This window comes from Condylura cristata, unplaced genomic scaffold (assembly GCF_000260355.1).
Source record: "Condylura cristata isolate star-nosed mole 26May11 unplaced genomic scaffold, ConCri1.0 scaffold00004, whole genome shotgun sequence".
In the NCBI taxonomy this organism is placed as follows: domain Eukaryota; kingdom Metazoa; phylum Chordata; class Mammalia; order Eulipotyphla; family Talpidae; genus Condylura; species Condylura cristata.
The window spans coordinates 11,659,180-11,673,210 of record NW_004567105.1 but is presented as its reverse complement, the minus strand read 5'-3'; the positions used below and the strand labels follow the sequence as shown (position 1 = coordinate 11,673,210).

The 14,031-nt window shown below is 38.2% G+C and overlaps 1 protein-coding gene across 4 annotated transcripts in view; it reads left to right on the top strand.

The window, feature by feature from the left end:
- ANO4 (anoctamin 4) overlaps nt 1-12,065 on the top strand; it is a 264,528-nt gene extending 252,463 nt beyond the window's left edge. For all 4 annotated transcript variants that reach the window (XM_012720423.1, XM_012720422.1, XM_012720425.1 and 1 more), the window contains 3 exons: nt 6,854-6,959; nt 9,112-9,306; nt 11,311-12,065. In XM_012720423.1, coding sequence (XP_012575877.1) covers nt 6,854-6,959; nt 9,112-9,303 — 298 coding nt within the window. In that variant the 3' untranslated portion in view covers nt 9,304-9,306; nt 11,311-12,065. The remainder of the gene's footprint in view (nt 1-6,853; nt 6,960-9,111; nt 9,307-11,310) is intronic.
- Nucleotides 12,066-14,031: the final 1,966 nt, after the last annotated feature.

The following is a 14,031-nucleotide window of genomic DNA, read 5'->3' as shown; positions in this document are numbered from 1 at the left end:
CAGAGAAATATAGAAAACAATTCATTTACAATTGCATAAAAAAAAAAACAGGAATTAACCAAGGATGTAAAAGATTTATAATCTGAAAATTAGCACATTAATGAAGGAAGAGTGACACAAATAAATGGAAAGCCCAGAATTAACCTCACAGGGACAATTTAAACTTCACACCAGAAGCAGAAACAGACCAGATTATGTAGTCTCATATCATTTAACAACAGGGATACAGCTGAGAAATATGTTATGCAAGTTCACCACTGTATGAATGCCAGCAGAAATGTACAAACCTAAATGCCATCCCCTATTACACACCCAGAGTGTATGAGATATCGTCTACCTGCACCACTCATACTGTTGGTCCATTGTTGACCAAAACACTAGGTGATATGTGACTATCAAACTATATAACTTCTGTGCAGCAATGGAAACTATCTACAAAAAGGAAATATAACTTACCAAATGGGATCTATCTTTGCAAATGATCTACCTATGAGAGGATTAGTATCCAAAGTACGTAACTCAATAGCCAAAAAAAAAAAAGACAATTCAAAAATGGGCCAAGAACTTAAATACATTTTTTCAAAACATAGATAGCCAACATGTTTATAAAAAGGTGTTCAACATCACTAATCAGAGCACTGTAAATCAAAACCACAGTAAGATACCATCAACTGTTACAGTGGCTACTATCAAAAGACAGAAACTACCAAGTGTTAGTGAGAATCTGTTGTAAGTGAAACCTTGAACAGTTCACAGAAATGTAAATTCATGCAACCACTGAAAAACAGTATGGCGATTCCATAAAAGCTTAAACAATTGTTTATGTGATCCAGTAATTCCACCTCTAGGTATTTATCTGAAGAAAACAATAACACTGATTTGAAAAGGTATCTGCATGCCCATATTCACTGCAGGATTATCTACAGTAGCCAATACATGGAGGTGACGTAGGTACCCCTCAATAGGAGCCTGGATAAAGCTGCCGTGGGATACACACCCCTGAACCATTCGCTCAACAACGGGCCACATGCATGCTGGTGGGCCCAGTGGGCTAGAAGGGAGTCAGGTGTGCTGCCGGCTCCAGCCTGGGTTTGTGTAGTTACATTCGGACATTCACACCACGACAGAATAGCCTGATGACAAATCTGTCAGGTCGCCCATCTGTAAGTGATAGAGGACGTATGTAGACTGTAGTATCAGATAAAGGAAACGCATCTATGCAACACCATGGATGAACTTGAAGGCATTAAGCTAGAGCAAAATAAGTCAGAAAGGGTGAGCTGATTTACATTCAGCATCTAGCAAAAACCCGTCAAACTCATAAATACAGAAAATTGATGGTTGCCAGAGATGGGGGGATGGGGGACAGAAAAGTCAAAAGATACAAATTTTTAGTTATAAATTAAGTCATTCCTAGAGATGTGATACGTGCATGGTGACTATTTAATAATATTGGATTTTATTTTTAAAGTTGCCAAGGGGATAGATCTTAAAAATTCCCAGATTAAGAAAAAATGTAAAATTAAAGTCTAAACCCAAGTGGTACACATAGCAATGCAGCAGCTTTTACTCATAAGGCAGTTGCTAAACAAGATGGATTTGAACTTTGGTTTTCAAGTACTTACATGGGAAATACAAGAAAACACATACCAGCCTGCTCCAAACACGTGCTCCAGAAAGCAACAATATAGTCAGATAGGAGTCAGTTTTATGCAGCGATAAGTCAGCAACATGAGACAGCATAGATAAGTCTTAGTAGCATGACACTGAAAATACCCCAAGCCTCAGAAGACTAGAGTTTAATCTCCTTTTTAATGTCCAAACCAAGCAAGCTGTAGTATTCAGCAAATGAAAGAATATATACATATATAAATATACATTAATGATAAAAGTTAAATTCAGGTAAGCAAAGGGGCAGGATACAGCACAAAGATGGATATAAGCTAGTGATTTTAATATTTGGGTTCCATAGATTTATGAGTTCATTATATTATTAAAGTATTAAATAAATCTAAAAATTAGATAAAAAAATGAATATACCAATAAGGTTATAAAAATTAATAGTTTTGATTAGGACAATTCTGTGTACTGGAGGCCAAAATAATGTTGGACAGAAGTACAAAGAATGAAGAATAGTCAAACACTTTTTAAAAAGAACAAGACAGGCCCTCCCTAGTGGCACAGCACTAAGAAGCTAAAGCCACTTCAACACGAGTTCGATCCCCACATCAGAGGTGACCCACATGGTATGGCAGACCTCTCCTCACTCTCCCTTTGCTCCCCTCAGCTGTGTACTTTGTGGATCTGCCTACTCTGCTCCCCGCTCTCTCTGATGAATCACCACCCCTGCACCTTGGGCTGTACCCCAGTTCTGTATGCATAAATAAATCTATTTTTAAAAAAAAGATGGAAATTTACCTTGCTTGAGCTGTAGTATGAAATTATAGTAATTAGTATGCTCACTAATAGGAACAGGTAAATAGAACAGGAGCAGAAATAGAAAATAAATCTAATTAAGAACCCCAAATATATCACATAATAAAGATACAATAACAACATAATGCACACAATGTGATTCATTTATAGAGTTGAAATTAAGCCTGTCTTATTTAAGAAAACATCTGTAAGTTGTGTAACTATAAAAAAACAGGATGGGCCCTCCCTGATGGTGCAGCGGGTTGAGGCACAGCACTGAGAAGCTAAAGCCACTTCCGCATGAGTTCGATTCCCACCTGCCCTGGAGGGGACCACATGGCACGGCATACCTCTCCTGACCTGCCCACTGCTCCCCTCAGCAGTGTACTTCGTCAATCTGCCTGTTCTCCCCACTCTGTCTCTGGTGAAGCCTCTCACTGCCCCTGAGCCTCTGGCCTGTACCCCAGCTCTGTATGCACAAATAAATAAATCTTTAAAAAAAAAAAAAAACAGGATGATTGTCACAAAACTAAAATAGCTATTATTTCTTGGGAAGTCTGAGAATGTTTAAGCCGTTGACCTTGTTCTATGTCTTAACCTACATATGGGGTTACTAGGTTCACACATGTACTTTTATTTTAACAGTTTAAAAAGGAGAAATAACTATAATTGGTGCTTTAAAAAAAAAGTAATGGGGGCCTCCCTGGTAGTACATGGGGTTAAGTCTCAGCACTATCAAGCTATCACCAACCACTGCAGTACAAGTTCAATCCCCAGCCAGGGAGCTGACCCACAGGTACAGCAAACGTCTCCTGGCTCTCCTGCTGTTCCCCTCAGCAGTGTATTTCACTAGATCTATCTATTCTGTTCCCCCTGCTCTTTCTCTGGTGAATTCTCTCACCTCCCACACCTGATTACACCCAGCATGAGTAAATAAATCTTTAAAAAAAGTAATGTTTGCAAGATTACTTATGTATGCATAAGTAAATAAATCTGAAAAAAGGAATGTTTGCAAGATTATCATTTGAGAAATAGAAGTAGCTTGAATAACAGCACTAACTTAAGTCAGAAGGTAAACTTCTGCCTTTCCCACATGTAAAATTCAAATCAGAAAGTTAAAAATCGTTACTTTCTGAAAACAACTGACTCTTGAAAAAATTCCACCAAATATTAAAGCCACTAGACTTAGTGTCTTGGAAGATACTATTTTAAAAGATTAGACAATTAAAACATTTAGTTGATGAGAGCTTGAAATGTGGCTTCCTGGCTGTTTCTAAGGCTAAAGGGGAAAAATGTTTTCTATAAGTGGGAGAACAGATCACCAGGCATTCTGCAAATAAATCACACGACATACAAAGCAGAGACACAGGGCACAATGCCTGAGCCTGGCCCTTCCAGAAAGCTCCATCCAGAGGGGTGAGGGTATGATAGAGCAAGACCTGAGCAGTCCACTGGCAGCAATCTCTAAGCTCATAGATGGAAAGAGAGCCAAAAGTCTTAAAGCTGGGCGAGATGAGATCCTCATTTTATTGATGGGGAAACTGATGGCCAGATGTTGCATTGGGCAACACCACACTGACAAATGGGAGTCGTGGAGCAGGCTACATAATGCAGGACACTGGCCTTTTTATTGGTAGACTAGTCATACAGCATTAATCATATGAGGAAGTGAAAAAGAAAGGGAGAATTAGAAGAAGCTGGGCAAAAGGTGGAACTGTGCATCTGCTGATAGTTTGGTATGTGGAACAGCCCTGACTCTTCCAGTCAGGATTTCAATCTTATCAATAAGGCATGCCACGAATCAGCTTCTGGGGTCCTTCATTATAAATCAATCAACAGCCCCCTGGGCATTTCCGGTCACACCTCAAGATATATAATAAGTCAGGAGTAAGTTTATGCATCTACCCTGAGCCCCCGGGCAGTCCCCATTCTACCTTGTGATGCAAACCCTTCCCAGGGTGATCTAGCTTTATGCTCTTAATTGATGTGAAAGATGCCTCATAGGGTTGGGCTCTTAGAATGGAGGCTGGATGAGCCACCTAGGATTAGCTGACCCACAACCAGAGAATCCTGTTTATGAGGCAAACCAACTTGGTTTTGGTATTCTTTCCAGTACATAATTATAGAAACAGCTGCAGTCAGATGACAGCCAAACCCATGGCTACCAGGGAGAGTTCACTGCCGGAGGGTAGCAGATAATTTTCTAGAAATAAATTGGATTTCATGGTAACATGATTTAAGGGTGTAGCAAGGTCAGAGATGGGCTGCTTTTGAAAACAAACAAAAAATTCACAACTTCTGATTCTCAACCTCAGAACCTAAGTGTTGTTATAGATAGACTGGGTTCCTCTGGGTGCAGATGAAACACCCACAAATGGACATGTTACACATAGACTGAGCAAACAGATGCATAGTCTCAACATTTAAGTAATTTAGAAATTTATATTTCTACTCACCATGAATATCATAAAGAACATGTAATTAACATTTTTAAATATTAAAAATCCATTAATTTTAAATTCATTTAAAATCACCAGCTAAAGACTGTTTCTACTTTTGTATATTATGTGCAGTTTGAAAACTCGAGTCATCATGTTTGATAATCTACTGTCATTGAATGCATCTGTTCTCATTATTGAATCATAAGATGTATTTCAAATGGTTTTCATATGTATATTTAATGAGTTTATAGTTGATGGATACTAATTAATTCATCATGCTGAAATCAATGCCTTCATTTCTTTGCTATAAATCTGTTGCAGGAATGGTTTTTTCTGGGAGTAGTTCAGATAAAAAGTCCGTAAGGTCATGGAAAAATCTTAGTTTTTCTACTCAGTGAATTTTAGGGAGGGTCTCTGGGAAGGCAAGATGTGTCTAATTCTTTAAATGAGCAGCTGCACAAGACTGGAGATGTTAGAGAACAGGGCAGTTAAGACAAAGGGGAGAAGATGAGAACAGGGACAAGTCATAGACAAGAAAGGGCCCTGTTTAGTGAGTATGTTGCATGAAAAGTCTTAAGGAATCAGTAGAAATGATGTTTTTATATGATAATCAACCTGGTATGTAGTTAAAAAATTACTACTTTTCTTCTACATAATAGACTTGGGCTATATTTAAATGCACATAGCAAAAGATGAACCTTTAAGGAATTATATTTATTATTGTAGTTACAGAAAACGTAATTCCTGTTTTTTAACGTGTTCTGCAGAAAGTCGGGAAGCTAGAACAGTTCATGAAAACTTTTAATCCTGAATAAAATTCTCCTTCCTCAAATTCCAAGCATGTTATTGGGACTACCACAGGAATAGATCATATCATCATTTTAGAAAGAACAGTGTTTGGGGAAGTCACTAAACACATCATAAAAGAACAAATCAACAGTTAGCAGGCACCAATTCTTAATTTCAGTACCAGGACAAAATTATCACAATACATTGTTTTCTGCATACATTAGATGTCAATAGTAATTCAGTTTACTGTTATCATACTAGTGATAGCTCAGACTTTCTGTAGCCTTTGAGACTTTTCAAATATACTCTGCATGAGAATTATCCTTTGCCCTCATATGCAAATTAGTGCCAAGTTTGAGGTTAGGAACTAGCTTATATTAAAGCTAGAAATCACTAATTCTTAAAGATAATGTAGTATTATTTATAGAATAGGACTGTTGAAATAGCCAGTATTTCACATTTCTGACACTAACCAAAAGAACATTAGACTGAAACACAAAAACTTATGACATGGACAGAATCACATTTGTTTTCCCACCTGTGATGGCCATAATGGTATGGTAAAGAGAAAATGAAACCATGTAAATTTAAGTTCCTAGGATAAGTGACTGACCTCTAGAAGGTACTCAACAAAGATCTGTGGAAATTTAATGCTGACTCAGAAGTTACAGGTAGAGCATACATTAGATGTTTTAGCGGTAGGCAGAAATCCAGTACAAACTGACTTAAAATGAACATCGGTGGTTCAGAGAGCAGAGAGGTGGAAAGGATGATGATATAAGTAAGAGCTGGAGACCAAGGCTCTAGCATTCTCAGCAAGATGCTGCCTTTCCAATAGTTTTACCATTGTCTGTTGACTGTCCTCAAACAGGCTCTCTCTAGATATTAGTCTGGGATGGCCACTTGCAGCTGCAGATACTTACTTCCTATGGGTGTGGTGATAACTCACAAGACAGCTGGTGACAAGTCACACTGGTCTGGTCTGGCTCATCACTTGAGCTGTGGGGTAAGGAGAGGTGGGGAATCCTATCAAACCCACAAGGATGAATTCCACAAGAAAAAAAAAAGGATATACTCTTACCAGAAGAAGAAAACAACAGAAGTCTAGTAGAGAGAAACTGAAACTTCTCTCTCAAGAGTGAGGTGTGGAAAAACACTGAAGTCAGAGAAACCAGTTTGGAATGTCACATTCTCCTGTGTACTTATAGATACCGAGACTACCGTGACCCTCCTCATTCACTGGTGCCCTACGGCTACACACTGCAATTCTGGCACGTTCTAGCAGCTCGATTGGCTTTTATCATTGTGTTTGAGGTAAATTTTCTGAATTCTTTTATTTCCTTTGAAGTAATGAAGTGACTGAGAATAATAAGTAGAGGTCACAGAAATTTTCTATGTGATTGTCTATATCCAGAAGTTGTCTAGTAGTATTATATAGCTTTTTTTTCTTCCACTGAATTTTCCAAGAAATATTCGAATGCCCATTGTTGATTATTAATGCACAAGTCAAGACCTCTATAATTGAGGTTTTTAAACTTCAGAAAATTGCATTTCCCATCTTTGTTCCCAGAGATTCTGATACATCATGTCAGCAATTTCTTTTTATCAATCTTCCAAAAGGTTTCGATAGTGGGGTTTAAGGACCATAGTTCATAGAACACAGAATTGTGTATTATCAGTGATAGTTTCTGATTGTGTATCATTATGGCATTACTTATATTCAAGCACAAAAATATTATCTAAAAATGAATTATCAAAATAAAGTATTTTATCAAAATAAAGTATAAGCTACAAACAGCTGACTATATGGTATCTTAAAGAATACATTGTCTATTTTCTTTTAGTTTGCTCTTAAGCAACTTTTTACACTCATCAATGGAAACATTTAATCTCCTGTCATGTATATGAAAACCAAATTAACACAAGCCAAGACTGCCTCTTGACTTATACTAGAACTTTTCTTCAGGGAGTCAAGAGAAAACAGTATTTGCTGCTCTTCCCTGGGAATTAGCTAATAATGGCTCAATTCCTCTTTAAAACGTTCTTACCCTAAGCCTCCTACTGATGTAACAGTTAAGTCTCAGCACTATCAAGCTGTCACCAGCCACTGCAACCTAAGTTCAATTCCTGGCCAGGAAGCTGCCCCATATAGCACAGCAGACCTCTCCTCTCTCACCTAATGCTCCCCTCAGCAGTGTATTTGAGTAGACCTGCCTGTTCTGCTCCCCACTGTCTCTGGTGAATCCTCACATGCCCCACACCTCTGGACTGTACCCCAGTTCTTGTATGCCAAAATAAATCTTAAAAAAAAAAATTGGGCCTTCCCTGGCGGCACAGTGGGTTAAAGCGCAGCACTGCAAGCGAGCTAGCTGCTTCAGTGCGCTTCAGTCCCTGCCCGGAGGTGACCCACATGGCACAGCAGACCTCTCCAGACCCACCGCTGCTCCCCTCAGAGTGTACTTTGACGATCTGCCTGTTCTGCTCCCCATTCTGTCTCTGGTGAATCCTCTCACCACCCGTGCATCTCTGGCCTGTACATCAGGTCTGTGTGCATTAATAAATCTAGAAACAAAATGGCTTGCTTAACACTTTTCAGATAGAATTTTTTAAAAGGCTATTTTATATTATTGTTTGACCTATCAACATAAGTTTACTATTTCTTTATAATATATTGTTTTAAACTTTTTAAAAATGTTAGAAATATACAAAAAAAAGCTTAATTGGCAGAATTGTATGCCATTCACAACCACCAAATTTACCAGGTTTGAAATAAAATTAAGATACTTAATAGGATTGGGCCTCCCTGGTGGCACACGGGTTAAAGTCTTAGCACTATCAAGCTATCACCAGCCATATTATTTGAACATGATTTAATTACTTAGAACTTTAAGAACTTTAAATTGCCATTTGATACTTTATCACTATCATACAGATACAATGATTCTAGAGTCCTAGCATTTCAGGGAAAGAAATGATGGCATTTAAAAAAAAATTAAAAATTTTCTTCCTTCACTAATCACTTCTCTAGACCTCTTGATAATTCCTGAAATGAATTATCTGCAAAGCATTTTGAAACCCACAAAGCATTGTAAACATTCCTTACAGTCACTATATGTAGGAGCAAGTTGAAGTGCTGAATGGTTAGTTCTCAGCTATAAGAGAGCTATTAAGTAGTGAGTTACAGAACTGGGATTCAAATCTGATAGTCTGATCCTGCAGAACTTTCTCTAGTGTCACATTCTTTCTCGCCCCTTTCCATTCCTAAGTGTTGCCAGCAGACCAAGTTCAGTCCTCATTTACCCCTGTGCTCTTGTTTCCTCACACATACATCCCCCTTGGCCTCAGATCAACTTTCCAGACATCCCAGAGAGTCTACATCCCTGCAGGGAGGGGCAATCCACTCCCCCAGGGCTCTTTCGAGAACAGGAAGGACAGTAAACCTAACCGTGTTCTCCTCTGTTTGTAGCACCTCGTGTTTTGTATAAAGCACCTCATTTCATATCTGATCCCAGACCTCCCAAAAGATCTAAGGGATCGAATGAGAAGAGAGAAGTATTTGATTCAGGAGATGATGTACGAGGCAGAATTGGAGCGTCTCCAGAAAGAACGGAAGGAGAGGAAGAAAAATGGAAAAGCACAGCACAACGAGTGGCCATGACCAGTAGGTGGAAAACTTAGGCGTGGTCTTCAACCTCCCCTTGTTTGGGGGCGGGGGGTGTCTAAATCAAAGCTCACTGTTGTTCTACTTATAGGGATCAAGAAAATCCTTAGCAACTTCCAAAACCAGCTTGTTTCCTACTAAATTGCAAATTTAGTTATCTTTCCTTGGCACATGACTCCTATAATTCTCTGCCTTTATGCCAAACATCTTTATGAGTGTGCTTAAGTGTTCTCTGAAATAAACCTTCATCTCCCTTCCAGCCTAGTCAGGCTGTTCTAATATCCCCTGAGCACATGCTTCTTTCTGGTTTAAAAATCACACACTCGTCTCACCACAGATGGCCTTCCATTTGTGGCCCTTTCATTGTTCCTCGGCTGATGCATGGTGGGCCATACTAAGAAAGTTTCCCTGGTCTTGTCAGCCCTTCTAAACTCACTTCTAGACTTCTTTGGGTATTGTGTCAGTGCCACATATATTGTCATTCGTTGATTTGCATTGCTAGTGTATGATCTTCAAATATTATGAGGCTTTCCCTGCACAAGTGTAAGCCTCTTTGAGAAAGTAGCTATGCACTTGATTCTTCCCACCAGTTAGCACAGTGTCAAGCACATGGCACCCACTAAATGCATATCCAATCTATAAAGGGTGGATGGATTGAGGCTGAAAATAGTATAAGACAATTCTATAATGTTCCCACATGCTTTATCAGAAAGTTCTGAAATCCCTGCAGTAATTACTGGTTGTATGTCATTAGATAAGCAACTTAATTTCACTAAGCCTCAGTTTCCTCAGTAATAAAGTATATAAATGGCTTCCAGTTTTGACACTCTGATATTTTGAATCTAACTCTAGTGTTTCTTTTGCCTGGCTTCTCCTTTTGTGTCTCTCTCTTCTACTTGAAGACCAACTTTGAAAACATTTCCAAACTTTTGACTTTCTGAAGAAAAATTATGCATGGAGGGTGGGAGTATGTTTTTCATGTTTTACATAGATTTGGACATAGCAGCTGTCTGCAAACATTTAGTGTTAAATTAGTAAAGTTGCATCAGCCCAGACCTGTGCTAACAGTACAGGAGTTGAGTAGGCTAGATTATTCTGAATTAGAGATGAACATGGACTGGGTGGAAACCCTCTAGCCTCCAGTCACAGGGATAAAAATTACACAGGAGTTGAACACTACCCTGTCTTCAATTCCTAAGTAAACCTTGGCTTCTCCAAAAGCAAGAAATACAGTGCTACATGGTACTCTTATCATTTACTTCATCTCCAGGGGCTATGTGGCTTTGTGAAAACACTAAATTTCCACTAATGTGCAGCTGACATTTACAGACCAAAAAAATGCTGTAGGATACTACATAGGATCTGTGTTATTTTTGACACTGTTGCAGTCTGTGCATTCCAGACCTGGGTGTCCACAGTCTGTGTGACCTGGGATGTGACATTCATGTGGGTTGCATTTCCACACTGCAGAAGTAAAGCAGTCAAACTAAACAACACTGTAAGAGCCTACCTATCTTTAATCTTCAGGATTTCTATAATTTGCTCCAAGTCCTGGCCCTCTGGACCTGTTCTGATTAGTCAGCATTTGGAGGAGAAAGATCAACCATCCGGACAGGTTTGGTTGGGGTAAGAGACAGGTATTAGTATTGCCTGAGGGGAAGGACCGGAAGGCAGGAAACAAGGTGACCTGGACCTGCTGGGCTGCAGGTCCGGGACCTGCATCATTACGGACTGGCTACTTCCCCCCCAGAAAAAGTCATTTCTGAATCTTATTTGAATGCATAGTATTGTCTGTCTGTCCTTAGTCCCCCCCCTTACTTCAGCGTGCCTCTCTGAAGTCTGCTCACCTGTAAATCAGACATCACATTGTTTATACCGTACCTGAGTCAGTCCAACGTTACAAATTCTTTGAGTGTCTGTGACTCCTGGTAAAACCACTGCACATTGTGTTCTACACCCCATCATGGGTACCTAGGATTTTAATGCCTTCTTTTCTCCTTCCAGGTAATGGTTCATTTCCAGGACAAGGGCCTGAATTCTGTTTACTTCTCCCAGCTGTGCAAAAGCACATACAAGTGAATGACTAAAAGCAACCGCAGTGCATGTCGCAGACATTGGCAGCAGCAGGGGGGTCAGCGCCCCACGAGGACTGCCTGGGAACTCACACAGCTGTGATCATGTTGCAGTCCAGCACACAAATGCTATCTCCCCATAGATCATTCTTGACCAAGCAAGCATGCACACATGGGCAGTTACCTTCACGTTTTTAAAACCAAGGGGAACTTGTATACTGGGCCTGTTTTTCAGCCTGTTTGCTACCTTTTTTGCATTCGGTCCCATGTGAATTTTACAGACACTGGGCTAAAAAGGGTATTCAGACACTGGGACACACATTCCTGGAATGTCACCATATGGTCCTAATTCCATGTCACCAAATGACACAAACAAGACCCTGTTTACAACTTTTTCTTTCTCTTTTTTTTAAATTCGGATCTTTATGAGGAGATTATTATATATGATGTATCTATAGCTATGTGTATGGCCATAGATGTATTTCTGTGTGTACATATGTATAGTGATGTATTCTTACATATGTACATACAAATACAGAGATATGTAAAGTAATAGAAATTCCTATCTTGTAAATAGCCAAAAGGGACTGACAGGATGAATTTTCACATTTAAATAGTCATCAACATGAAGCCATGTTTAATGCTTGTATAATGTGATGCAATAAAATTTAAAATAAATTTATGCACATGGAATATTTTCATTTGAGTCTTCTGAAATTTTATTGTGTTTTCTTTTCATAGAATCAGAAGCATCAGCAGAGCAACAATTCCCAAACACTCCTAAAAAGTCACTCTATTCTGCAGAGATGCTCCTTTTTTTCTTCTCACCCCACCTATCCCATCATGCTTCCATGCTACCCCATAGCATGGAACATTTGCCTCTAGACAGAGAACATGAACATTCACCTCTAGATAGAGAACCAGTCAAAGCACTGGTTACAATGAAGAAATAAACATTCTTTGAATACATCCTCCTCATGTTTCCAGTATGCAATTCATCACTAGCCCCTAACTAGTTCTTACTTCTATCATAACTCAAATAACATAAACTTTCATTTTATTTAATTATAAAAAAAAAGCAAATGAAACCAAAACATACTAGGAGGTAGGTAAGAAATTGGAGTGGAAATAGAGAAAAGATAACTCAAAAGATCAATGAAGTCAAAAGTTAGTTCTCTGAAAAAAGACAAACTTAAAGCCTAATTTTAAAAAATGGAAAAAAGCTCATATCTCAGATATCTCAGCAATATGGTAGGTCATAAGAGATTACTATAAACATCTTTATGTCAATAAATTGGAGAGAAAAGAAATGGACAAATTTTTAGAAACATTCAACTTCCCAAGAATTTATCAGGAATAAATAGAAAACCTAAGCAGATGAATTATAAGCAAAGAAATTGAAACAGCAATTAAAAGTCTCCCCAATGGTGATGGCACACAGGTGACATGGTGATGGGAAATCTGTGGGGATTACATTGAGATGGGAAAAAAAAATGTACAAAATGATGTAAAAATAAACAGTTATATAAAAAAGTCTCCCCAAAACACAAACCCCAGCACCAATTTCACTGATGAGTTATACCAAATCTCCAAGAATGAATAATAATCTTCTCAAACTCTTCCCAAATATTGAAGAGGAAATGCTACCAAATACATTTTATGAGACCATAATTACCCTGATATTAAAAATAAACATTTTTTAAAAAAAGAAACACTGTACCTCTTACGAAAGAGGCAAAAATTCTTAAAAATGTCTTAAAAATCAAATTCGGCAATACATAAAAAGGATCACAAAACTTAAGCAAATGGGACTTATTCCAAGGACACAAGGGTGGTTCAAAATCCACAAAAATCAATATTTACCACATACAAGTTAAGAAAAATGATGTAATCAGTAGAGGAAAAAATATGACAAAAACTCAAAAAATCAGAGATAAACAGTATACACCTCAACATAAGTACCCAGAACTAACCTCACACTTGATAGTGAAAAGCTGAAAATTCTTCTAAAATCAGGGATAAAAGAATAATATCTATTTTCACCACTACTAGTCAATATAAGTACCCATCACTAACCTCATACTCGATGATGAAAAATTGAAGATTTTTCTGAGATCAGGAACAAAAAAATAGTATCTATTTTCACCACTACTAGTCAACATATTGGAAGTCCTAGACAGAGCAATTAGGCAAGAGAAAGGAATAAAAGGAATTCAAATTGGTAAACTAAAATTATCACTACTTATAGTGCTATAATATACATAGAAAACCACAACAACTCATTAAAAAGCCCTTAGAGGAAATCATTACAATGAAGTAACAGGCTACAAAATCTGTATATAAAAATTTCCTATACATGATGAACCAGAAAATGAAAAGAAAACAATCATGCTTATCATAGCACAAGAAGAATTAAATACCTCAGAGGTGAAATTCCTTCACAATGAAAGCTATAAGACTTGTTAAAGGAAACACAAAGAACTAGAATTACATTCCCTGCACATGGGTTGGAAGAAATAACATTATTAAAAATAGTCATCTTGACTGGATTAGAAAGAGGTGGTACATATATACAATGGAATATTACTCAGCAACCAAAAAAGAGAAACACATGTCTTTTGCAGCAACTTGGATGGAGCTGGAAAAGATCATG